The sequence below is a fragment of the Erpetoichthys calabaricus genome, chromosome 13, assembly GCF_900747795.2.
Source record: "Erpetoichthys calabaricus chromosome 13, fErpCal1.3, whole genome shotgun sequence".
Lineage (NCBI taxonomy): Eukaryota > Metazoa > Chordata > Cladistia > Polypteriformes > Polypteridae > Erpetoichthys > Erpetoichthys calabaricus.
The window spans coordinates 98,737,712-98,761,946 of record NC_041406.2 but is presented as its reverse complement, the minus strand read 5'-3'; the positions used below and the strand labels follow the sequence as shown (position 1 = coordinate 98,761,946).

The 24,235-nt window shown below is 39.1% G+C and overlaps 1 protein-coding gene across 5 annotated transcripts in view; it reads right to left on the bottom strand.

The window, feature by feature from the left end:
- LOC114663785 (intermembrane lipid transfer protein VPS13B-like) overlaps window positions 1-5,478 on the bottom strand; it is a 908,960-nt gene extending 903,482 nt beyond the window's left edge. For 4 of the 5 annotated variants that reach the window (XM_051935847.1, XM_051935848.1, XM_051935845.1 and 1 more), the window contains exons 1-3: window positions 5,225-5,459; window positions 482-645; window positions 205-348 (exon numbers count right to left, since the gene is read on the bottom strand). In XM_051935847.1, coding sequence (XP_051791807.1) covers window positions 205-348; window positions 482-628 — 291 coding nt within the window. In that variant the 5' untranslated portion in view covers window positions 629-645; window positions 5,225-5,459. Of the gene's footprint in view, window positions 1-204; window positions 349-481; window positions 646-5,224 lie in introns of all 5 variants that reach the window. The other variant, XM_051935849.1, reaches the window with a different exon arrangement.
- Window positions 5,479-24,235: the final 18,757 nt, after the last annotated feature.

The window sequence follows — 24,235 nt, the reverse complement described above, 5'->3', positions numbered from 1 at the left end:
TATACTTTAATCCCTTTAAATGTTCACCATGAAGCTAATGAAACAAAAATAATAGAAAACTTTATGACACTGATTACAGATTACACAAGTTACTACCATGCTGCTTTTCTCCATGCTTGTATGTATTGGTGTGTTTTATATTAATTATGTGAAATACAATATTACCCAATAACACTACAGTAAATACAGGGTAAAAGTACATACCTGCTCTCCATCCTTTAGCTTTAGGATACACTCCATAGTGTTGATAGTAATGACCACTGGCTCTGAACCAAGTTTTGTCCATGGAACATGGATACGTAATTCATGAATATGTCCACTTAGGAAATTAAAAGGCAATTTCAGTTCCTGTGAAGTTAAATAGGAAATTAAAATGTGATATGAAGCAAGTATGGATAACTGGCTGATGATTTAAAATTGTTTATTTAAAATAAAAATACATTTACTGCTATCAAAATTAGTACTTCCACTCTTTGCCTACCTGTTCCAGGACATCCAGCTTTAGTTCAAGTTTGCTTAGAACCACGTCTCCACCCCACAGGGACAACTGCAAGTCAGATGGCTTCAGATTTTTGATATAACGGTTCACATAGCTCATCAAAAGTGGGGTGACATATGACTCCAGCATGGTGTAAGATCGTTTTGCTGTTATTATAAAGAAAGCTTGTTAACACAACTTTTTGAAACTCACAGACTAATAATAAAATATTATGTTTGGAATACATGTGTAATATAAAAAGTTACACCTATTTCTTCTTAACGAGTTAACACTGTCAAATCACCTGCTGTACATAAATTCATTCGGGATATTTGTGAATTTGGGAGTAAACTGGGGACCAAGTAAGGAATGGAGCATCAAGAGTGTACCTTACTAATGCAGCAGCACTCTTAAATGGAATGAACACCACAAATGTATAAACTTCAATTACAGCAAATAAATTAAGTGAAAGAATATACAGTGATCCCTCGCTATATCGCGCTTCGCCTTTCGCGGCTTCACTCTATCGCAGATTTTATATGTAAGCATATTTAAATATATATCGCGGATTTTTTGCTGGTTCGCGGATTTCTGAGGACAATGGGTCTTTTTATTTCTGGTACATGCTTCCTCAGTTGGTTTGCCCAGTTGATTTCATACAAGGGACGCTATTGGCAGATGGCTGAGAAGCTACCCAACTTACTTTTCTCTGTCTCTCTTGCGCTGACTTTCTCTGATCCTGACGTAGGGGGATTGAGCAGGGGGGCTGTTCGCACACCTAGACGATACGGACGCTCGTCTAAAAATGCTGAAAGATTATCTTCACGTTGGCTACCTTCTGTGCAGCTGCTTCGTGAAGCGACATGCTGCACGGTGCTTCGCATACTTAAAAGCACGAAGGGCACGTATTGATTTTTTTATCTGTATCTCTCTCTCTGCTCCTGACGGAGGGGGTGTGAGCTGCCACCTTCAACAGCTTTGTGCCGCGGTGCTTCGCATACTTAAAAGCCAAACAGCCCTATTGATTTGTTTGCTCCTTTGAAGAGGAAGATATGTTTGCATTCTTTTAATTGTGAGACTGAACTGTCATCTCTGTCTTGTCATGGAGCACAGTATAAACTTTTGAAAAAGAGACAAATGTTTGTTTGCAGTGTTTTGAATAAAGTTCCTGTCTCTCTACAACCTCCTGTGTTTCTGCGCAAATCTGTGACCCAAGCATGACAATATAAAAATAACCATATAAACATATGGTTTCTACTTCGCGGATTTTCTTATTTCGCGGGTGGCTCTGGAACACAACCCCCACGATGGAGAAGGGATTACTGTAGCTAGAATTTACGTTAATAAAAAGCAATGAAAAAAGGTACCAGAAAAACAACATACAACATGTACAACAGGTGTGGGCAACCTTGGAACTAACGTTTTAAACTTTTTTTTCCTTTTTATTTTTTTTTTTTGAAGCATTGCTCATGTTTTTATATATATTTTCAGGTATTTACTGGTAATACTCTTATGTTTATTGTTTATTATTTATTCATCTGTGGAAACCTATGTGCAATGATAACTTCCAAAAAAATCAAACTCTCTTTTTCAAACAAGTTGCAAACGTTTGTCCTGTTACAGGCTTCAGTTTTAATGTTTTTGGTCCAGTACTTACAGTATCCTTCTTAAACCATTTGACCTATGTCCTACAATAATTGTCATAGCAACTGTTTAATTTAGCAAGGATTTCTGCAATCTACTCTATTTAATAATGGGACCAGGCCTAATTTGCTAAATTATTGCACAAGTAGCTTTTGAGATATGGAATTATTTAAATACTAGCTGTACTACTCAGCTAGGAAATGTCATTATAAACAATGTGCCTTGGTTATAGTTAACAGATGCAAGTACTTTTATGTATACAGTATTTGCTAGTATTATTGGCAGGCAGTGTGGTATGGTGGGAAGGGCTTTGGACCTAGAACTTCAGACCCTGAGGTTCTGGGATCAACTCCCACTACTGATCCTGTGTGACCATGAGTACATCACTTCATCTGCCTGTTCCCCAAATTGAAAACTCAAAAGAAATGTAACCAATTGTATTTCAAATGTTGTAAGTTGTCTTGGACAAATATATAAGCCTAATAAATAATACTAATACTTTCGTTCTGCCATCTGAAGAAACAGTATTGTGACTTAAAAATATTCTGAGCAAAGATTTTGGAGGCTCTTACAAAACTGCAGGGTTTACAGAAGTGCTCAGTTTGTGAATTCTGACCACAGACTTGTTGTTGCTACTCTGAAGATCCAGCAAAGGTCCAGCAAGCTACCAGACTTGGGGGCGACTGCTGATCCTAATATGACGTGGGAGACCTTCTGTCCATAACAAGACCCAGAAGGTTGTGTTGATGCTACCAGTGTACCCAGAAGGAGGTGTTTCATCTCACAGGGCACCCTGGATATCATCGAGAGGAGTCGCAGCGCATGGCTTGATGGCAACTCTGGTCTGTAATGAGAACTGAGAAAGGACGGCTGCGAGGGCTCAGAGGGCAAGTAAGAAGCAGTTTGTTAAGAGAAATCTGTGAGCAGGTGACACACATCCCGCTTACAGAGGAATCGAAACATTACGCACATCCAAATCTGTTCCTCGAGAGTCACAGTCATGGCAGCTGATGGAACAGTCCTTATGGATGACCCTGCAATTGTGACCAGCTGGGCTGGCTACTTTAAGCAGCTTTTTAAAGTTGATCCTTTGGCTAGGCCAATGGTCTTCACTGGGTCCATGGTTCTTGAGGCTGATCCTCCAATTAGCTATGAACCACCCAGTCTCACTGAGATTGCACAGGTGGTGAACCAGCAGAAGGGAGGGAAGGCTCCAGGGATCTGTGCTATGTGGGGTGAACTTCTCCAGGCTGGTGGCAAGGCTGTCATAATTGCATTATAAGCAATATTTGCTTCCATTTGGAAGACGGGCATCATCCCAACTGACTGGAAAATGTGACTTCTCATCACGATCTGGAAATGGAAGCGTGAATGCCTGGATTGCGGCAACTACATGGAGATAACACTGTTCTCTGTGCCGGGTAAGGTCCTTGCTAGGGTCATTTTCAATAAGATTCTTGATCACTTGCTCACCTACCAGCGACCACAGCAGTCCTGTTTTACACCTAAGAAGCCTACCATTGACTGCATCCTGGCACTGTGGGTTCACTGTGAATGCAAATGCGAATATCAGCAGAGTTTCTTTGCAGCCTTTGTCAATTTCTGCGAAGTTTTCAACTCAGCTGATCGAGTTGCCCTATGGGACATCCAGAGACTTTGCGGGATCCCCCCAAAGTTGCTGGATGTCATGACCAGCCTGTACATACACGGTTACCGTGAGTGCTGTGCAGAGTGGAGGCAGAACCTCTCTGTTTTTCCAGGTTGATTCTGGGGTTTGTCAAAGGCGTATTCTTGCTCCTACTCTTTTCAATGCTTCCATGCACTGGGAGTTGGGCAAGTTCATGGGGTCCAGCAGCTGTGGGGCATCTATTGACAAAGAAAGATTTACTGATGTTGACTTTGCCGACGATGCTGTGGTCTTCACGGAGTCAATGGAGGGTCTGAACGGGGCTCCCAAGAAACTCAGCAAGGAGTTCGAGTGTCTAGGCTTGCGAGTATCCTGGATAAAAACCAAGACCCAGGCCTTTAATGACTTCTTGGGTACAGCCATCAGCATTGTGTCAGTCTGTGGTGAGAGTGTTGACCTTGTCGAGAGGTTTACTTATCTCAGCAGCAATATTCATGTGTCTGGTGACTCTGCCTATTAAGTCAGTAGACGAGGGAGAGCATGGGGGAACGGGGTCATGAGGTCGCTGGAAAGGGGCATGTGGCACTCCCGATATCTTTGCTAAAGGACGAAGTTCCAAGTCTTTACAGTCCTGGTGCTTCTTGTTTAATATATGGCTGCAAGACATGGACGCTATCCAGTGACCCGAGATGAAAACTGGACTCCTTCAGTATCGTGTCTCTTCAGAGTATCCTTGGGTACCGCTGGTTTGACTTTGTGTCGAACGAACAGTTACTCACAGAGTCTCAAATGAGGCACATTACCTGCATTGTGAGGGCGCATCAGTTGTTGCCGTATGTCACAGTTCCCCAAGGGTGATCTGACTCGTAGGAGCCTCATTGCTGGGGTACCCGAGTGGCTAGACCAGCCCAAGGGGATGCCCACGTAACACCTGGTCATAGCAGATAGATGGTCATTTCTGCCAATCACACTACCAAGGTGTGTGTGTGTGTGTGTGTGTGTGTGTGTGTGTGTGTTTGTGTGTGTGTGTGTGTGTGCAGAAATGTGCTGTACCAGTGTATGCTATATAAATGAAATCTATTATTATTATTTATATTTCTTCATCAAGCTTAAAAGTTTAACATTTGTCACTAAATTATCTCTTCAACATTTCCTTAAATAACGAGTTAGAATATTACATTCCAAAAATACATAAGTTAACTAAGGACCTACCCCTAAAACACAACAGTCTAATCCTACAGGTGCCAACAGCGTTAAATTAGATGTTATTAGCATTGGTCACGAGGAGCTTGTTTGAAACAGTGGCTGTCAAGATAGATGCAAAAAAAAAGTTCTGTAAAAGGAATCAGAAAATGAAAAAACTGCCAGTGCCTAAACTTTGCAATTAAAGCAAGCAATAATAAATGTAGCACCGCGAAGACTACAAATATATGTTTAATGTGCACTGCTGTAAAAACACGACACAGAAGACCTACCTTCCTTCGGCCGGGAATCATAAAGTGCTGCACTTTGAAATAAACAGCGCCAACGGGCTTGTTGGAGACGCCATAAAATTGATGAACTAGCAACCAAATCGACACATGCTGAGCCAATTTACAATGCACCTCCAAGAACTGAGGATACCTTGTACTTCACACTGCTTTCCCACTGAAAGTTTCCTTTACGTGAGTGTCTGACTCCGAGTGCTGCCCAGCTGCAGCTTGAGAGGCGCACTTCCGTAAGTCTTCACTTCCGGTGTCGTGTCACGGCGTCACGCGGGAGGAGGAGCCGCGCTAAGCGTGTCCGAAGCGGGAAAACAAAGTGGGAAAGATCTGATTGGAGGTTTCGCCGTTTCCAGATGACATTACGAGAGGAACTGTCAATCTACCATTGACTACAATACAGGTAATTCACAAATCGAAAGATCGGTTAACAGGTAATTATTGTTCTAATATTACAATTCTAAAAGACCATTCTCAATCTCATAATGCATGCAGTCTAAACCTGTTGTATACATATATTTAATATTTCTTTATATAATGTGTTTTCAATTCCAAAATTGGTCATTTATCTGTAATTCAGGTTGTTGGCTATGTCACTCTTGAAAAATGTTTAACGTTGTATGACGGGTTTTTTAATCTATTTGAAACCACTTGTTAAATCGTAAGTTTATTTTTGCAGGTGTTGTTTTGCCACTTATAATGCACTTGATTTTATATTATTGTAAAGTACAACCATTTTATTATACAATATTCTGTTGAGGGTTGCCTTTTGTGATCTAAATATAACTTATCTATTGACTAAATCCACTTTTTACCAAGTTTACCTTTTGTGATTAAATATAATTTATCTACTGACTGAATCCACTTTTTCCCAATTTTAGGAATGCGGTAACCGGAATCCTTTCTGTGGCTAACCCAGGAAGCTGTGCCAGTCCTTCGCAAGGTGCTCTCACGCACACGCCCAAAAAGCCTTCTGCTACCAACTTTCTTATAGATGTCGGAGGGAAACTGGAAAAGATGTAGAGAAACTCAAGCAGTTGTAATCACTTTGAATTTTTTGGTAGATGATCAAAATTGCGACGCAGGGCAGCTCGAATTTTATGTTGTCCGGTGAACTGTCTCTGTGACATTAGGCTACACACTGATGAGAGTCACTATAGCTTATAGAACCATATGACATGTCCTCACATTCCGATCATGTTGTAATAGAAGGTTAGTGAACGGTTTCTTCAGTTCACCAATCTAGATCGTTAGAATTCTCATTCTGTAGCTGGTATGAAAGTTCGAGTGGAGGACAGGACAAATACGAAGCCTACACAAGAAGCATGATACACCGCTGAATTTAAGCGGACGATTTGTGACTTTACCGCCTCTCAGATAACGAGGATTCTAACAAGTGTAATTGTAAAATATCGTTTGTGAATCCGTTGGATAGGTCGTTTTAGATTTTGGATATCCCCTTCGAGTCGTATACTTACCTGAAAGTATGAGTTAAAGTGGCTGCTAGGGGCTCCCATCAAGATAATTTGGCTAACGCCTTTATTCGAGGCCACTTAAAATACAATTGATTATGTTTCTTTTGTTTTTCCATTGTAGCACAGACAACTGCAGTGGACACACAGTGTCAGCAACAGGATCTGAACCCACAGCCACAGGGTGGGATGGAAGACCTAAACCACTAAGCCATATAACGTTTTTTTATTTTCAAATTCGAATTACGAAATTAGTTGACAGACGAGATTAGACAGGAGTCCCCGTGAAATTTCGTTCATAAACTCGTATTACCTAGATGTTTGTATTTGTACAATTGGCAATTGTAATTTTAAAACTCATTTAACGAAAAACTAATATGTCTGTTATGGTGATATATGTATTTGCGTGTTGAATTAGTATCTGAGTTAATATGTTTGTTCCGTTGTTGTTTTCTAATGCTAATGAAAATTCTTAATTCTACTTTTACATGAACAAATAAAAATAATTTAAAAATAAAGTTAATAAACAAGAACATACAAAACGAGATACAATTTAATAAATAGAATATTACGACAATTAATACAAATACAGTAGATATAGATAAACATCGTAATTTGCACATTTTAATCAAATATCCTTTTTTACATTTAAATGGGCGTTTAAAATCGAATTTTTAATCGCCACAGCGACAACTGCGTTGAAGTAAAGGTACAACAAAACAAGAAATTGAGATAATGGGAACTCATTTCAGTGTTAAATTAATTTAATACACCGCGGCGTTTTATTTAAATCGCCTTAGATGGCAACAAGGACAACGATTCAAGAAACCAGTGATCTAAACACTTGTGACTTTTGGGGGCTTACGTGGATCTGTTTTTTTTTTACCGATGCAAGTTAATTTCTAATTCTACATATATTTTCAAACCAGCAATGAACTTGGAATCAGTCTGGACTTGAGTCATAGTTAGCACCGGCTACTCGCGATCCTGAACTGAATAAACGAGTTAGGAAATGAATGAACGGATTTATGTTTGAGCTGATTTATGCCAGAGTTGACATCTTCTTAGTGACAGTTTTCATGTTTTCTTGATTGAGTGTGTAAGTAAAGAAACTCATACGTTTTCTAGTAAAACAATTGGAATTTCTTATTCATTTATAAGCTCAGCAACTTGCTCTGTCCCCGTGGTACCACCGCCTGGTAATTTTAAGGAGTTCAAAACTGGCGTGACCGATCGATGCAGACCAGTGAGTTGCCAGTCAATCAGGGCACATTCGCCAACTTCCACAATCATCTATAACGTGTCAAAGTGTCTTTAAAATGTAATTTTGTTTCCTGCTTCATCTACAAAACGTGCCCCAAATGTTTTTTTACTGGAACCATTTGCAGAGCAGAGAGTAAGCATGGGAGAAAGACTTTGAAAAAACTGCTACCCCTGTACAAGAAAGAATGATTCAGACGGGAAAATAATCTGCTATTTCTGTTTTGTTATTGTATATGTGAATTCTGTACCCTGCCCTCTATCATTTCTGTGTGGTTTGTCGGAAATAAAGAATGCAAGAAAAATAAAATAGTATAACTTTGTCCTGCCTTCTGAACATGCATTATGGTGAGGAATCATGGCTGCCAGGGGACAGCTGGCGACAATAAATACACATGTGTAGCAGTGTTTGTATGCTATAATAGTTAAATAGTTAAATCCATACATTTTCTGAACCTGTTTATCCTCTTCAGGGTTACAAGGATGCAGTTATATATATTTATATAATCCACATAATTACTTTATTCATTTTAATGATAATGTAAACACAGAGTTGTATTTTAGTGGCCCACACTGATTAAAACCTCAGAATGGCGCAAATCCTGATTAAGTATTTACAAAAGGAGTTAGGTAATTGGATACTATTGCATCCAGCTATGGCTTCCAAACAGCTGAAACTTATGGGAACATTTCCTACATCAATTTACATTTTTTGTCCTGGTAAATAATCTACCTAACTATGATTGGTTTACAGAAACGTAAACTGAGCACCTAACTTTCTTAATTTCAGTGTACAAAGTAAATATAACTTCAAACCCTTTAAACCTCATGTTATTTTTTGTAAACCTCACTTTGATATATGGAAAAATACAGTATATTGATTGACAAAATCTTCTCATATGGTTAGGAACTGCAGCAGCAAACTCAAGAGTCTTCACTTTTACTGCTTATTTTCTACATCTTTGAAAAATGCTGTTTGTACTCTCTTTGATCTGACAAATTCTATCTTTCTTTCCTAAGGGGTAAACTCTGTTGAACATACCGTAAATATTCAAAAAGTACATATTATCTAGAATGGGGTCTCCTAAGTTCAGTCCTGGGATACTAAAGTGGCTGCATGGGTTTTCATTCGAACTAGTTTTTACAAATAAATAGTTCACTCCGACTTCTAGATGATCTAATTATTTAAATTAATTTTTCTTCTGTTATTTTACATTCAGAAATATGTGCTAGCATATTAACATGTAAATAAAATTCAGAAATTTTTGTCGTATCTTTAAATGACATTTATCATTTTTGAGTTCCCCTGTTCCTGTGAAGTTTACTCCCTTAATTGTATCCAAATATTGACAATCAGTGATGAGCAATGCAGACACAGGTGCAAATGACACTGAACACTAAAGGGAAGTATATATTTCAGTATAATATTAATTTGTGAACTAATTAATAAGAAAAGGTGGGAATGACTGGAAAATAAAAAAGAGCAAAATTTTAAAAAGCAAGAAACAGAACAATAATTAATATCACACACACAAATGCTTGCTACATTCTCCTAAAAATTTAGCAAACCCATTGTGTAATCTCTGGATTGACACAAAAAAGGCTGCAACTGTGAAATAAGAGCTTGTTGAATAAAAGCAAAAAGCCAGAATAAAGTAGAAGATGGATAAGATGAACACTTATCAAAGGACTGAGCTTGAAGACCACTTAGTTGAGCCCTATATTTACGAATTACCACACAAATTAATTTAATATTGAAGTAGCAGCTCTGCTTTAACATTCAGTGTTAATTGGTTCTGTGTCTGCACTGCTCATCACTAATTGTCAGTATCTGCATACAATTTAAGAAGTAAACTCAATAAAATGTGTTGAAATAAAAACGTCAAAAAATAGGTGTTTAAATCTATGGCAAAAAACTAATTTCCAAATTTCTTCTAAATGCAAATATCATAGATAGATAGATAGATAGATAGATAGATAGATAGATAGATAGATAGATAGATAGATAGATAGATAGATAGATAGATAGATAGATATTTTGTTCATCCCTTCAGGGAATTTCAGGCGTCCAGTAGCTCAAACACATCAGTAATAAAGTTTAAAAATTATTATAAATGCTAGGAGAACAAACATAAATAAATAGTAAAAAAGTACAAATGGGTCAATTGTTACAATTTTTGAAGGTACAGTGGTGACCAGGTCATGAATCACTTGTATTGATAACAGCATTATAAAATCTCTTTGCAGTGGGAACAAATGATCTTCTAAAATGTTCTCTTCTACAGCACAGAGAGAGAAGACGACTGCTATGTTTACTTCTCTGATCCACCAAAATGTTGTGGAGAGGGTGACTGCTATCTACAAGGATTTGCTTGCACATTCTTCCCCATCCACTTTTCCACCACAATTCCCAGTGAGTCCACAGTCCTGCCCAGCACTACTGAGCCAGCCTTCTTCACCACCTTGTCCAGCCTCTTATCTGTCTTACTGTCTCCTCAGCAAATGGCAGGGAAAAAGAGGATACTGGAAACAATTGCCTGACAGAACAAAGATAGCATTTTTCTATGTATATTGAATGATCTAAGCCTTCTGAGTAATAAGGGCCTGCTCTGACCCTTCCTGTAGGAGACATCTGTGTTCACAGATCAGTCCTGTCTGTCATCAAGGAGGACACCTAAATATTTGTAAGTCTCAATGTCCTCCCCTTGCATGTTGACAGGCTGAAGTTAGACCTGCAAAAATCTACAATCATCTCCTCGGTCTTCATTGTGTTCAGAACCAGGTAGTTCTTAATGCTCCAGTCACTGAAAGCTCCAAACAGATCCCTATATTCCCAGTCCTGCCCATTCCTTATGCATACCACAATACCTGTATCATCAGAGTACTGCATGTGGCGAAAATCCAACTTATATTTAAAGTCTGCTGTATTATACTATGAACAGAAATGGGGCCAAAACAGTCTTTTGTGGGGCCCCAACATTGTCCACTACCAACCTGGAGATACAGTTCCCCACTTTGAGAAACTGCAGTTCTCTAGACAGGTTGTTATGAAGGTGAAGGTGAAGGTGGAATCCTCCCCATCCTCTCCAGTATATATTTAAGAATGTACGGTAGGATGGTGTTAAATGCACTTGAAAAATCAAACAAAAACATAATGTGACGATACGGATTCCGCTCCATGCTCCCGTCTTGCTTCTGGGAGCTCTGAACCCCATTACCGTCGGTAATGTCACCAATGAGCTGGACAGCGAGGCACAACAATGAAGCAAAGGGGATGGTGCAAAAGTGCAAAGTGCTTTTATTTTAAAAAACAACAAAACAGTGTTCAAATAAATAATGCAGTGCTTCAAAAGTCTTCAAATAAATAATCCAATAAAAACAAGTGAACTCGTGGAGGTTAAAAACACAATAGAAAAAATCCTTTACAAACGGAGGTTAAAACAATGAGTGGAAGCAGTCTTTTAAAACAAAGCCCGGTGCCTTCTTTTACTGGTGACTCCCCTGCTTCTCCCATCCAGGCTATGCACCAGGGGAGTTATTCTACATGCAGCTGACCTTCTACACCGTACTGGTCTGGTGGCCTTTCCAATCCCTGGCTCCGGTTCTGCTCACCCAGATGAGACTTGGGCTCCCCAGCAACCAGGATGCTCACGCTGGGGCTTCCACTTCCCAAGTCCTCGACTCCCACTGCCTTTGCTGTGGCAAGCCAACCTTCACCTGGTCACTCCTGCTCCAAACAAGTGCTCAGCAGGAGCGACAACTACCGTCGGCTCTCGGGTGCCGGCCAAACACCCCACTCGGGCTCGCCTCTCCCCAGCTGCTTGCAAACAGCGCGAGCCTGCGCAAGCTCGTTCTCGCTCTCCTGCAACGGCTTTCTCTTTCTTGCTTCCTTCTCCCTTAACCTCCCTTCACATTATTTTCTTCATTTCTTCTTTTTTCTACCCTAGCCACCTCGCACTTCTATTATTTATCACGGGGACGCAGATCAGGTGTGGCAATCAGCAGCTCCCGGCATCAGTTATGGATGCAGATGACTCCTTACCTGTGCACTTAAGCGAGGACCGCCCGCATCACAAATTCACATGGGAACCTGCTCCAGTCACACTACCACACCCCCTTACTAAGCCGCGAGTGCGGCGATTATTTATTTAAAAAGTGGCCCTGTTGACTTGAGCTGTGGACCCGCTACACCACACATAATCTTCACATAACCCATCAGTTCATCCAAAAAGTAGTTGGTCTGGTATAGCATGTAGAGGATGGCATCCTCAACATCAATGTGCTCCTTATATGTAAACTATAGGGGATCTAGTGCATGTTGTACTTTTGGTCTGAGGCAATGCAGAAGCAGCCACTCCAGTGTCTTCATGATGTGTGATGTAAGGGCCACCGGTACTACTTTGGGAACCGGCACAAGACATGATGTTTTCCACAGAGCTGGGACCCTCCCACCTTGAAGACTTATATTGAACAATATCTGTAGAGGCCCAGCAAGCCTTTACAACCCAGCACACTCCTTAAGCACACCATACAAGATCAGCTGCCTTTCTAGGGCGTAGCCTCCTCAGCTCCGCCCTCACCTCATCTGCTGTGAAGAGCAGGGGAGTAGGACACAGTGTAGCAGATGTTGCAGCAACGGCATCATGGGTGCAGTAACATGGAGGATCAAAGTCTCCCTCTGCAATGATGGGAGAGGAAACAGGTGACAAATTCAGTGACTCTGAGCCGGTGCTGGAAGCAATGTCAAACCTGTTGTAAAACAGGTTAAACTCATTGGCCTTGTCCTCATGACCTGCTGTTGCCTGACTCTTCTTCTCTATATAGCCAATAGTCTTCATTCCCCTCCACACCTCTTTGATGTTATTCAGTTGAAGCTACAGCACTTTTCTGAATGCAGAATAAAAAAAGAAAAAAGAACAGCTAAATAGTTAGATTGAAAAGACATAAGAGTGACCCACTGATTTCTGAAACTGGTTGGAATGAAAGCTTGCAGTCACAGTGGTACTCTAGTACTGAACTTAGAAATCCCTTATTTAGATAGTTAATGATAAATATGAAAGCACTTCTTCTTCTTCTTCTATATAATGTTTGGACTTACTGAATACTTGTTCTAGTACAGAAATGAGGACAGACAGACTCTATTCCATAATAGGAACTAACCCTGGATGTGAATACAATCTACCCCAAGGCAGACTCGTGTATGCACAGTTATTCACAATGGGACGCTTTATGGTTACCCATCATTTTAATAGCAAGTCTTTCGACTGCAGGAGAAAACAGGAGCCCCAGCAGGAAATGAAAACAGTGACCACATTTGAAAATTATACTTTAATCTCTTAAGCATTTAAAAAAACCATTGCATTTAGGATTACAAGTCTTAAAATATATGCTAAGCAATTATTTTGCATGATAATTTAAAAACATTTAATCAAACCAGAAAAGATAAACTATGTTATTTTAAATTTCTGCTTTTGTCTATCTTTCAACTTATAAAATCAAATTATGTTCTTAGTCAGAAAATAGTATAATTGTTTTTGACTGTTTTTGTTTAATTTTAGTATGTTTTATATTCATACTATATGTGTATACATTTGTGGGACGGTTAGAGGAATGAGTAATTTGGCTGTTTTCTCACATTTTTCTGACATTTGTGGTATACACCAAGCCCTACATATGATATTTTCCTATTAAAACTTCAGCTATCCTTTATGATCGGCAGGGAACATGTAACAGACTTTTCAATAAATACTTGCTTTCTTTCCTTTCACTGTGCTTCTTGTGCTGCTTTACAATTCAGAAGAAAGTTTTGAAAATGAGCTTTCATAATCTGCAACCAATCAGGAAAGCGTTCCCCTTGGTGTAACCACACACCATCTCAGTGGACCACTTTGGGCTTGGCAGTGGAGACAGTAGACCACATCATTCAGACTCTTCAGCTTGATGCACGTCCTTCCCATGGCCTCAGCTTTTCAAGATGCTGCTTCTGATTTCCATTTGGGTTTTGCAAGGTCGCGGCATGGTGCAACATTAGGGCTTGAAACTCAGTGTGGGAATTCAGTAGAGAAATTGCTTTTTTTCAGCCCAATCATGCACCCTTCCAATCCATTAAAAAAAGTGTTTAGTTTAGTAAAACAAAAGAACATTTTGAACTTGATCACATATATTAGTATCAGTTTGCTAGTTCAATCATCCAAAAGTCTAATTTGAATGTTACTATGAATGTTGCACTGCATAAAGGCTATAATGAGATAAGCATCTTACTGCCTTCTAAAAAACATTTACCCATTTGTACCTGTTTGATATATAATTCATTTTTAGAAAGGATATAGATGATAAGAAGCACTGATGGATAAACATATATTGTGTATAAAAAATGTAAAAATATCTATCTATTATAAAAAGAAATCCTGTCCCCTGTCCTGATAGTCTACAATACGTGATCATTCTCGGAAGATAATTTAAAGACCCGCGAGACGAAAGAGACCTGCCACGGTGCGTCTCACGGGAACATAGAATGAGAGTCTTGCAAGACACACCCTACTTACAAGCAATATCAAAAAAAAACAAACCAGTAGTGTAAAGGCAGTCATGCAGCACACACAGCTCCAGGGCTGTCAGTGCTTATAAAGTGTATAAGGTCAATACGGTAGAAATGAATAGGGTAGAAATGAAATGAATAGGGTAGAAATGAAACGTCGACGATTAAACGAAGAAGAAAGAAAAGCACTGAGAAAAGAGACTCAAATGCGTTGGACAGAAAAAAGAGTAAAAAAGAATAATCGAGGTGCAAATTCAGAAAATAAGGAAAGTAATTATCACCCCGGAACAAGTGGAACTGAAAAAAAAGCACGTCCAATCCGGCTCAGAATTAAAAGACAACGAGCAAAAGACAAAGTAGAACTTCATAGAGACGTTTACAAACGTTGGCGCTAAACACATGCAGAGCAGGTTAGAGACTATGAAACCAGTGAAATTAGAAAGGCTAAAAAAAAATGGCGCTATACACCTGTGGAGAAAGTTAAAGGATATGAAAGTAGGGAAATTAGAAAATATAAAAAAAGAAAGTAAAGATCGCAGTAGCGCAAACAAACAAACTGCCTCATTTAACTATGCACCAGTCTAACTTTGGTTTTGCACAATAATTACTACACTATTGCACCTTAACACTTAATTCTACTTTATTCACATAATTTTACTTATTTATTATGTTCTGCTAAACTGTTATCTTTCAGTCTATGACTTTTTGTTAATTTAACTGATATTCTTCTAACTTTGCACAGTTTTTGATAAGCGGATCAGGATGCATTTCACTGCTTGTTGTCCTGTATAACTACGCATGTGACAAATAAAGAATATTGAGAATTTCAAAAATGGAGTTTACCGCACATGCATTTATTGGTTACTTTATTCATGTATATATATTTATCAGTCTGCTAATTCAAAAAGCTACATTTACCCCAGTAGTCAAAAACGTTCTGTCTAGCCCTTGTACAAAAACCTAGACAAAAGCTGGGGTATGACCTTGGTAACCCCATGTACTTTTGGAACTGTGAGAGGAAAATAGCACGACTTTACAGACAGGAGTCCAATGCAGAACTCTACTTATTTTTTTACTTTGTAAAAAAAAATTATTAACTGCTGATGACGTAGATTGTTTTGTCTGTGCTGAAATTCCAAATAGAGAAACCTACCCTGACCTTACTAAAAAGATTCAGCATATTGGGACTCGCAAGATTACAAATATTGTTTTTACAGAAGTTCTGAAATAAAAGTGAAACTAATGAAATAGCAACAATTCAAAGAAAACAAAATCTTAAAAGTGTGTATCCAGAAAACCAAACATGGGGGTTGGCAAGCGAAGCGAGCAGGGGGCGAAGCCCCCTAGAATATTATATATTCCATATTAAGACACTTTCTGCCTTGAGCCCAGCAGCAAGACAGGAAGCAACCCAGGACGAAGCTCCAGTTCATCATAGGGACCACTCATATGTACAGCCACAGTCACACAGAGACAATTTAGAATTACTAATGAGCCTAACTGGGGCATCGAGCAGCCATACTACCTGTACTTCAGAATAGGTAATCCACTTGAAGCTAAGCATGTTTGGGTCTGTCCAGCACATCCAGGAAAAGCTTGGGTTGTTGCTGGAAGAGGTGTTGGTGAGGCCAGCTGGGGGTGCATACCCTTTGGTCCTTATGTGGATCCCATTCCCCCACTGCAATGATAGGGACACTGTGCTGTAAAAATTGGTGCTGTCCTTTGGATGAGACATAAAACCAAGGTCCTGACTCTCTGTGGTCATACAAGAACCCTGGGTATCATTTGTAAAGAGTAAGGGTGATTCCCAATGTCCTAGCTCAATTGACCACCACAGCGTGCTCATTCTGTCCCCTTAACCATCCCTTATCCCTTATTGGCTAACTATCTCTCTCACCCCTTTACCACCTAATAGCTAATGTGTGGTAAGTGTACTGACGCAAGAATGGCACAAGATCCCATAGCATCACCCAAATGGATGCTACAGATTGGTTGTAGTTAAAGTGGTTTCCTACTAACTATGTAAAACACTTTGAGCAGGTCAGAAAAGCATTACATATATGTAATTTATTATTATTATTATTGCCTTTAGGAAGATGGAATGAAAGCAGGAAACAAAACCTAGATAGATGTATAGAGAATATGCAGGCTTAGTGTCACATCCTTGATAGACTTTCAATGGATATATGTTCTCCTTGAATGAATGCACTTCCCAGCACAATAACAAGAGAAACACATTTTATTTGCTCTGTATGTCGTTGGTGAGAGCTGGTACAAATGCAAACGCATACTCAAGCTAAAATAGTATTTCAACAAAGTTCTTAACGTTGATATCAGTTTCTGTAACTGTGTTTGTCAAAGGTTACCAAAATTCTGGATCTTCAGTTTCATACTAAGTTTCTGGAATTAACTATGAAATGTATACAAAACATTCCATGATCCAAGTGTTTTTGTTTTAAATATTTTAGTGAAATTCAACTCAAGAACTGTTCACACAGAATGAAAATAAAAATTGATAATACCTACAAAAAAGGGAACAGTTCTTGTCTCTAATGTTTCTATTTAAGGCTTGCATATCTTGACTAAATTTCTTTAAGTTTCTATAAGTTATCACATAGGCACATACGCATATACAACTTACGCACAGCATATGTGACATACACCCTTAAAATATTGATTTTTAATGGTATGTTACTGGTTTATGTGATTCCTTGTAGACCCAGAGCTTCAAAGAGAACTATTTTATACTAGGAAGCGTTCTTAATCATATGAAATTAGTTCTTTGGGCATTCAAAAGTTCCCTACTATGTGGACAACACAGAAATCTTTAATGTGCAGTGGGCTTCCTGGCAGGGTGCTAATTGTGAAACTCTGGCTTATATAGAGTCAAGTGCCACAAGAATCCTTAAAAAGATCAGGATATAGTCAGAAAATGGATAAATGTAAGAAAACACTCAAACAAACAAAAATGAGTTTCCCAAAATTTCTTTTATAGAGAAATCAAAATTCAATAACAAAAGCAAAACATAATCAAAAAACAGCAAAAGCATAAAAATGGCAAAACTCAAAAAAACACTGAAAATTCACTCAAAGAACTGCTAAGACACTTCTCAGATTACCTTTAAATATTGGGGACAGTTCTTTAGTTGTGACATAAGGGTGGTCCTGCCTGTCTGTGTTCCACCCAAGAAATACAAGGAACATAAACAGAGCAATGTCACACACACAGAAATACATAATAAATAAATAGAACAAAATTAACAGAAAATACATAATTAATAAACATTTGACAAATAATTCACAACTAAAAAAACAACACTAAAACAGAACAAACATAACATCTATTCATTTATAGTAGACTGGGCCTTTCGAGAAACATTCTTTATTCTCAGATGGTTTAGGTTTTTCCATATGGCATCAATATTACCTGCTGCATTTGTAAATGCATAGTTTTCATGGAAGCCTACTTTTACTGTCCTCATTTAGTTTCTTTGGAGGACTCAATTCAATTTTTTTGCTGTTGTGTTTTGAAGTTCCAGACATAACAAAGGGTGTGATGCCTCTAAAAGACCCACAAAGCAGACCAGGAACTTCACTTCCCTGCCCAGAAGAGGCCACATCCAAGCTAGCCAATGAAGCACGCCTATGGGGTTACAAATCAAACCTTTTTGGGGTAAGACCTAATTCAGGTTGCCAAATAGGCTTTTGGAAGCCTCACACCCTTTTTGCTATGGCTTTGACTCCAGTTCAAGACACTTACCACACTATGTATGGCAGAACATTAACATAGCTCTAACCTTAAAAGGCACAGGACTTCCAGGTTCTGTCGGTTCTCCAAAGAGGAGGTTCTTGGGTATCTGACCATTGGCCATTCATGAAACATGACCCAGCCAGCACATACATGAAGACAGAGGTTGTGCCAGCCCTCTCAAGTGCTGCCTTATTGGTGATCTTGTATCTCCAAGTGATTCTGAATATACTCCTGAAGCAGAACCTGAGGAAGGAGTTGAACCAGTGTTGTTGTTTTGTGCACAGCATCCACATCTCGCTGGCATGCAACAATGTGGTCGAGCGCATAAGTAATATATATACATGGATTTTGGGGTTCTCTATGAATATGCTGCTGACCTATTCTCTTCTTTGTCAGTCTTGAAAAGGTTGTAGCTGCCTTTTCAATGTGCTTGATGATGTCCGAGATCATTCAGCCCAGGTATGTAATAAACTCATGGACTTGTTCAGCTCATACTCAACAATACTGATGGAAGGGCTGACGTCAATATCTTAGCCCATCACCTGCATTTTCTTCAGGAAGCAGGCTTCCAGAAAGTAGGTCATGAGCATTTTTAACACCTGCTGAGTGTGACAACTACACTATATCATCAGATACTCCATTCAGTAACCATTACACCACCAAGAAATCTAAATTAAGAGGCTGAGTTAGAGTCTCGGCCCATTCATGACTGTGCAGTTCAAATTTACTTTCAATTTCTTGATGTTTCTACTCTCAGGACTATGCTCTTCCTCCCTCATTCCAAAGATGCATGTCTTAGGGTCACTGGCATCTAAAAATATCCAGTGTCTGCTTTGGCCCTATTTTATCCTAAAATAGCATTAGGTGAGTTCAATTAATTAATTGAGAGCATTGCCATAATTAGTCTGAGAAAACCGTTTACTTTTATACATCAAAGGGTATATGAACATGATATGGTTGAAACTTTTACAGTTGTGCAGGTTTACATAGCAATTGTTAATTAAAATGACATGAATATCGTCTTCAGGTGATGAATCATGATAAAGCCCAGTGTAAAGAAAATCAAATTCCCAGCAAGAAGAATACAATTAACAATTAAACTAAAAATAGTTTTGTTTTAGGAATATTGACATTCCTATTGTTTTCTACTCTTTTATTGCATCCAAGTACTCAGTATATTCAGTATATTAGCATTCAACAGCAGGCCTTTTAACATTACAAACATACAGATAAGGTATCACCTTCAATTCATCTTGACAATCCAAATATGTCTGTCTGTAGTCGTGAGGCATGTTACTCCAAGAAGATTTATTGAGTGTGTTTACATGTGCACACAAAACCAGCATAAGCTAAGTAACTCAGTTAAGACACACACCAGTTTTTTTTCAAACCTCCATTTACATTCTCAAGTCCACTTATGAATTTATTGTTTGGCAAAACACTCTGATGGCATAAAAATATGCTAAAAAAAAAAAGATTAAACATCATTAACAGCCACCATGAATCCAAAAACAAGCATGGAACCAGTGTCTCCCAAGCAGTGTGGGAATAGTTATTTTTACAAGTAACTTAATTACATTACTCATTACTATCAATAAAAGTAATTAAATATATTATATAGTTGCTTATTTTGAAATCCAATGCATTACAAACTATGCCTCTTTGTTTATTCGAAAAACTGCATATTTGACTAGCTGCAAAATGCATTATTAAATCCAAAGTCCATATATGAACCTTTGTGAAACTGACCATAAACAAAGCTAAACATGATCATTTCCTTGTGGTTTATAAAAACATTCAGTTTGTCATGTGCTGTGAAGTAAATAACATCCATCCTCTTTGTACATCCCTGATCGGTATGAATACTGGCCACTGTACCACCCAATCACACTATTTCAACACATCTACAGTGTATAGCAAACAGCTGGTTTAAAACTAAACTGACACTGTGATGTCTGGGTTAGCGGCAGCTCACATGCTTTTTTGAACCCAGGACATTAATAGTTATGTACCGAGGATGTGCCAGTGCAATGATGACTCAAACAAGCCAGGGAAAGTGCAAAATGTATAGAGTGCTTTTATTAACAAATTGTCCTCACAGTACATAAAGTGCAGTGCAGTGCAAAATCCATTTTTCAGAATAAAAGTAAATTAATAACAGTCCCAATAAAAAGAGTGTCCATAGCGGGGGTTAAAATCAACAATAAATAAATCCAATAACAGGTTAAAATCAGGGTTAAAACGCAGTCAGGATCTTCCCTAAAACCTGTCACGAGCCACAGTGCTTTGTTCTCAAACTATATACAGTACCTTCAGTTAATCCCTATGGTCTGCTCTACAACAAGAGGCTCCTTCTGACAAGTACAAGTCATCCATTTCAACTGGCATGTGTCCCTCACCACCGTCCCTCAGCCACACAAGCCCTGCTCCTTACTGGGCCTTCGTTCTCCTTTGCTGTTCCAGATTGTATATTCCTAGATGACATGCAAAAGCTATCAACACATTGAGATTTAGGACAAATATACAAAGTCATTTGGGATCAGGGTATTTTATTTATAGAAAGATACCAATGCCAATAAAACTTTCTTCTTAATGTATTTACAATATTGTACCTAAGGTGCAAAGCACTTAGGCACTAAGGCACTTTGTAAATAATCTGTCTGTTTCGTTATAAAAAGTTGAGTAGTTTTCTATCAGGAGGCCATAATGGAAGGACAGTGGAGTGGAGACTGACAATCTTCATCTCAATTGGTAGAAAATGATAACGAAAGGACTGGGAGAATGTGAATGTCGGGAGGAGCTCATTCCCCCACATGGCGGGTGGCAGTGTTCCTCTGGGCTGAACCCAGTTAGGACACCCATGGGGTAGCATGGGAATTGGAGTCCAGAAACACAGCCCTGTCACCAGAGGGCACTGCTGGGGTTGGACTGCCTTGGGTTCCACATGACCCGGAAGTGCTTCTGACGACTTATGCTTTGATACCCGAAGAAGTCCCGGCTCTAGTTTAAAAGAAACCCATAGCCTCACCTCAGAGAGTCAGAGTCAGAAGGCAGTGGGCAACACTCACTTGGAAGAAGGAAGAAGAGAATAAATTGATTTATTATCACATTCCTGCATTGATTTTGACAGATGCTTGGTTGGAATGTGTTGGTAAAAAATAAAAAACCTTTATTTGAACCCAGAGTTGTGTCTGTGGTTTGGAGCTCAGTGGTGCCCTCCTGTGGCTACGACCTAAAGGTTGCTAGTGGTCACATGATGCCCCAGTAGTATGTGATACAAAATACTCCCTCAAACAGTCTTTTTAGATAGATAGATAGATAGATAGATAGATAGATAGATAGATAGATAGATAGATAGATAGATAGATAGATAGATAGATAGATAGATAGATAGATAGATAGATAGATACTTTATTAATCCCAATGGGAAATTCACATTCTTCAGCAGCAGCATACTGATACAATAAATAATATTAAATTAAAGAATGATAATAATACAGGTGAAAAAAAAAAAACAGACAATAACTATGTATAATGTTAAATATTAACGTTTACCCCCCCTGGTGGAATTAAAGAGTCGCATAGTTTGGGGGAGGAACGATCTCCTCAATCTGTCTGTGGAGCAGGACAGTGACAGCAGTCTGTCGCTGAAGCTGCTCCTCTGTCTAGAGATGACACTGTTTACTGGATGCAGTGGATTCTCCATAATTGATAGGAGCCTGCTGAGCGCCCTTCGCTCTGCCACAGATGTTAAACTGTCCAGCTCCATGCCAACAATAGAGCCTGCCTTCCTCACCAGTTTGTCCAGGCGTGAGGCGTCTTTCCTCTTAATGCTGCCTCCCCAGCACACCACTGCGTAGAAGAGGGCGCTCGCCACAACTGTTTGATAGAACATCTGCAGCATCTTATTGCAGATGTTGAAGGAAGCCAGCCTTCTAAGGAAGTATAACCGGCTTTGTCCTTTCTTGCACAGCGCATCAGTATTGGCAGTCCAGTCTAATTTATCATCCAGCTGCACTCCCAGATATTTATAGGTCTGCACCATCTGCACACAGTCACCTTTGATGATCACTGGGTCTATGAGGGGTCTGGGCCTCCTAAAATCCACCACCAGCTCCTTGGTTTTGCTGGTGTTCAGGTGTAGGTGGTTTGAGTCGGACCATTTAACAAAGTCATTGATTAGGTCCCTATACTCCTCCTCCAGCCCATTCCTGATACAGCCCACGATAGCAGTGTCATCAGCGAACTTTTGCACATGGCAGGACTCCGAGTTGTATTGGAAGTCCGATGTATATAGGCTGAACAGGACCGGAGAAAGTACAGTCCCTTGTGGCGCTCCTGTGTTGCTGACCACAATGTCAGACGTGCAGTTCCCAAGACGCACATACTGAGGTCTGTCTTTAAGATAGTCCACGATCCATGCCACTAGGTATGAATCTAATCCAATCTCTGTCAGCTTGTCCCTAAGGAGCAGAGGTTGGATTGTGTTGAAGGCGCTAGAGAAGTCTAGAAACATAATTCTTACAGCACCACTGCCTCTGTCCAAGTGAGAGAGGGATCGGTGTAGCATATAGATGATGGCATCTTCCGCTCCCACCTTAGAATTTAGAATTGACAATTAACATAACGCAAGTCTTTAAATGCTGAGGGGCCAAAGTGGCTGCAGGTGAACTTTCAAGAGACTGTTTTAATTAGTAACCAATTAATGATGCTAATAAAATCTGCTTCTTATGTCCTATTTTTTAATTATTCTGATTATAAAAATTAAGAACTATTAGTTGTTTATGTTTCCTTAACCAGTAAGTAAACAATATTGAGGTATAAAGTGAGCTAACAGATGACCAACTGACTTAAACCCATTTGCAACTATGTGTCCCTTATCAAGCAAAATTTGGTTCAATAATAACACTGAAAATAAAAATGATTGTCTAAAAAATATGATTTGTTCTGGTGCAGAAAACATTTGGTGTTGCATCCAGAGAAAAGAAAATCAATAATGTTAGAAATGTCTGGTGTGGCAGTAAGAGAGCCTTACCCAGTGATCAGGCACTGTGGGTGTAGTGGTTAAGACCTTCAACTTCAAATCCTGAAATTGTGGGTTCAGATCCTGCTGTTGACACTGTGTGACCATGAGCAAGTCACTTCACCTGTCTGCGTTCCATTTAGAAAAACAAAAGAAATATAATCGATTGTATTTTGAATGTTGGAAGTCACCTTAGATAAGGACTTCAGACAAATTATACTATGTAGTAGTTTGTATCCAACAGTATGAGTTGGCAAATGTGGCTGGGGAAAGAAACCAATGTGCCTCACTGCTGTGACTGCTGCCTTATGGGACCCGGACTTGGATAAAAAACAAATGAATGAATGAAATGGCTGGAACAAAATCTGCACCCCAGATTCTGCATTGACAACACTTCTTTTGATAGTTACCCACTAAAAAAAATAATTAAAAGACAAAAGGTGAACATGAAAGCTCCATATAGACTAGCCAGGCTAGGATTTGAACTTGGTCTGCAGAAGCTGAGAGGTTATGGCACTTAGTTCTGTTACATATTTCTAATAATCATTCAACAACTGTAAAAAGTTATCACACTCTGTATTCTACCTGGTGTTCCTGTTTAGAAAACTGAGTTTTATTTGTGTCAGTATTACTTATTGTTTGACTGGTGTCTTTATCCAAAGCGATTTACAACATCTGAGATACAGCGGGTTACATTTCTTTTGTTTTTCCAGTTGGATCACAGGCAGGTGAAGTGACTTATTCATGGTCACACAGGGTCAACAGCAGGATTTGAACCCCCAACCTCAAGTTAAAGTCTTAGGTACAAAACCTTAACTGTACAAAACTGAATAGGACTAGAGTAGAAGAATAAGAAAAAAGAAGCAGGTGCTCTGTAATATAAGGGACCATTTGATGGCCACGTGAAACGCCATTACACTTGGGAACACATGGAATAAATTATGATTTATTTTGCTAGAGA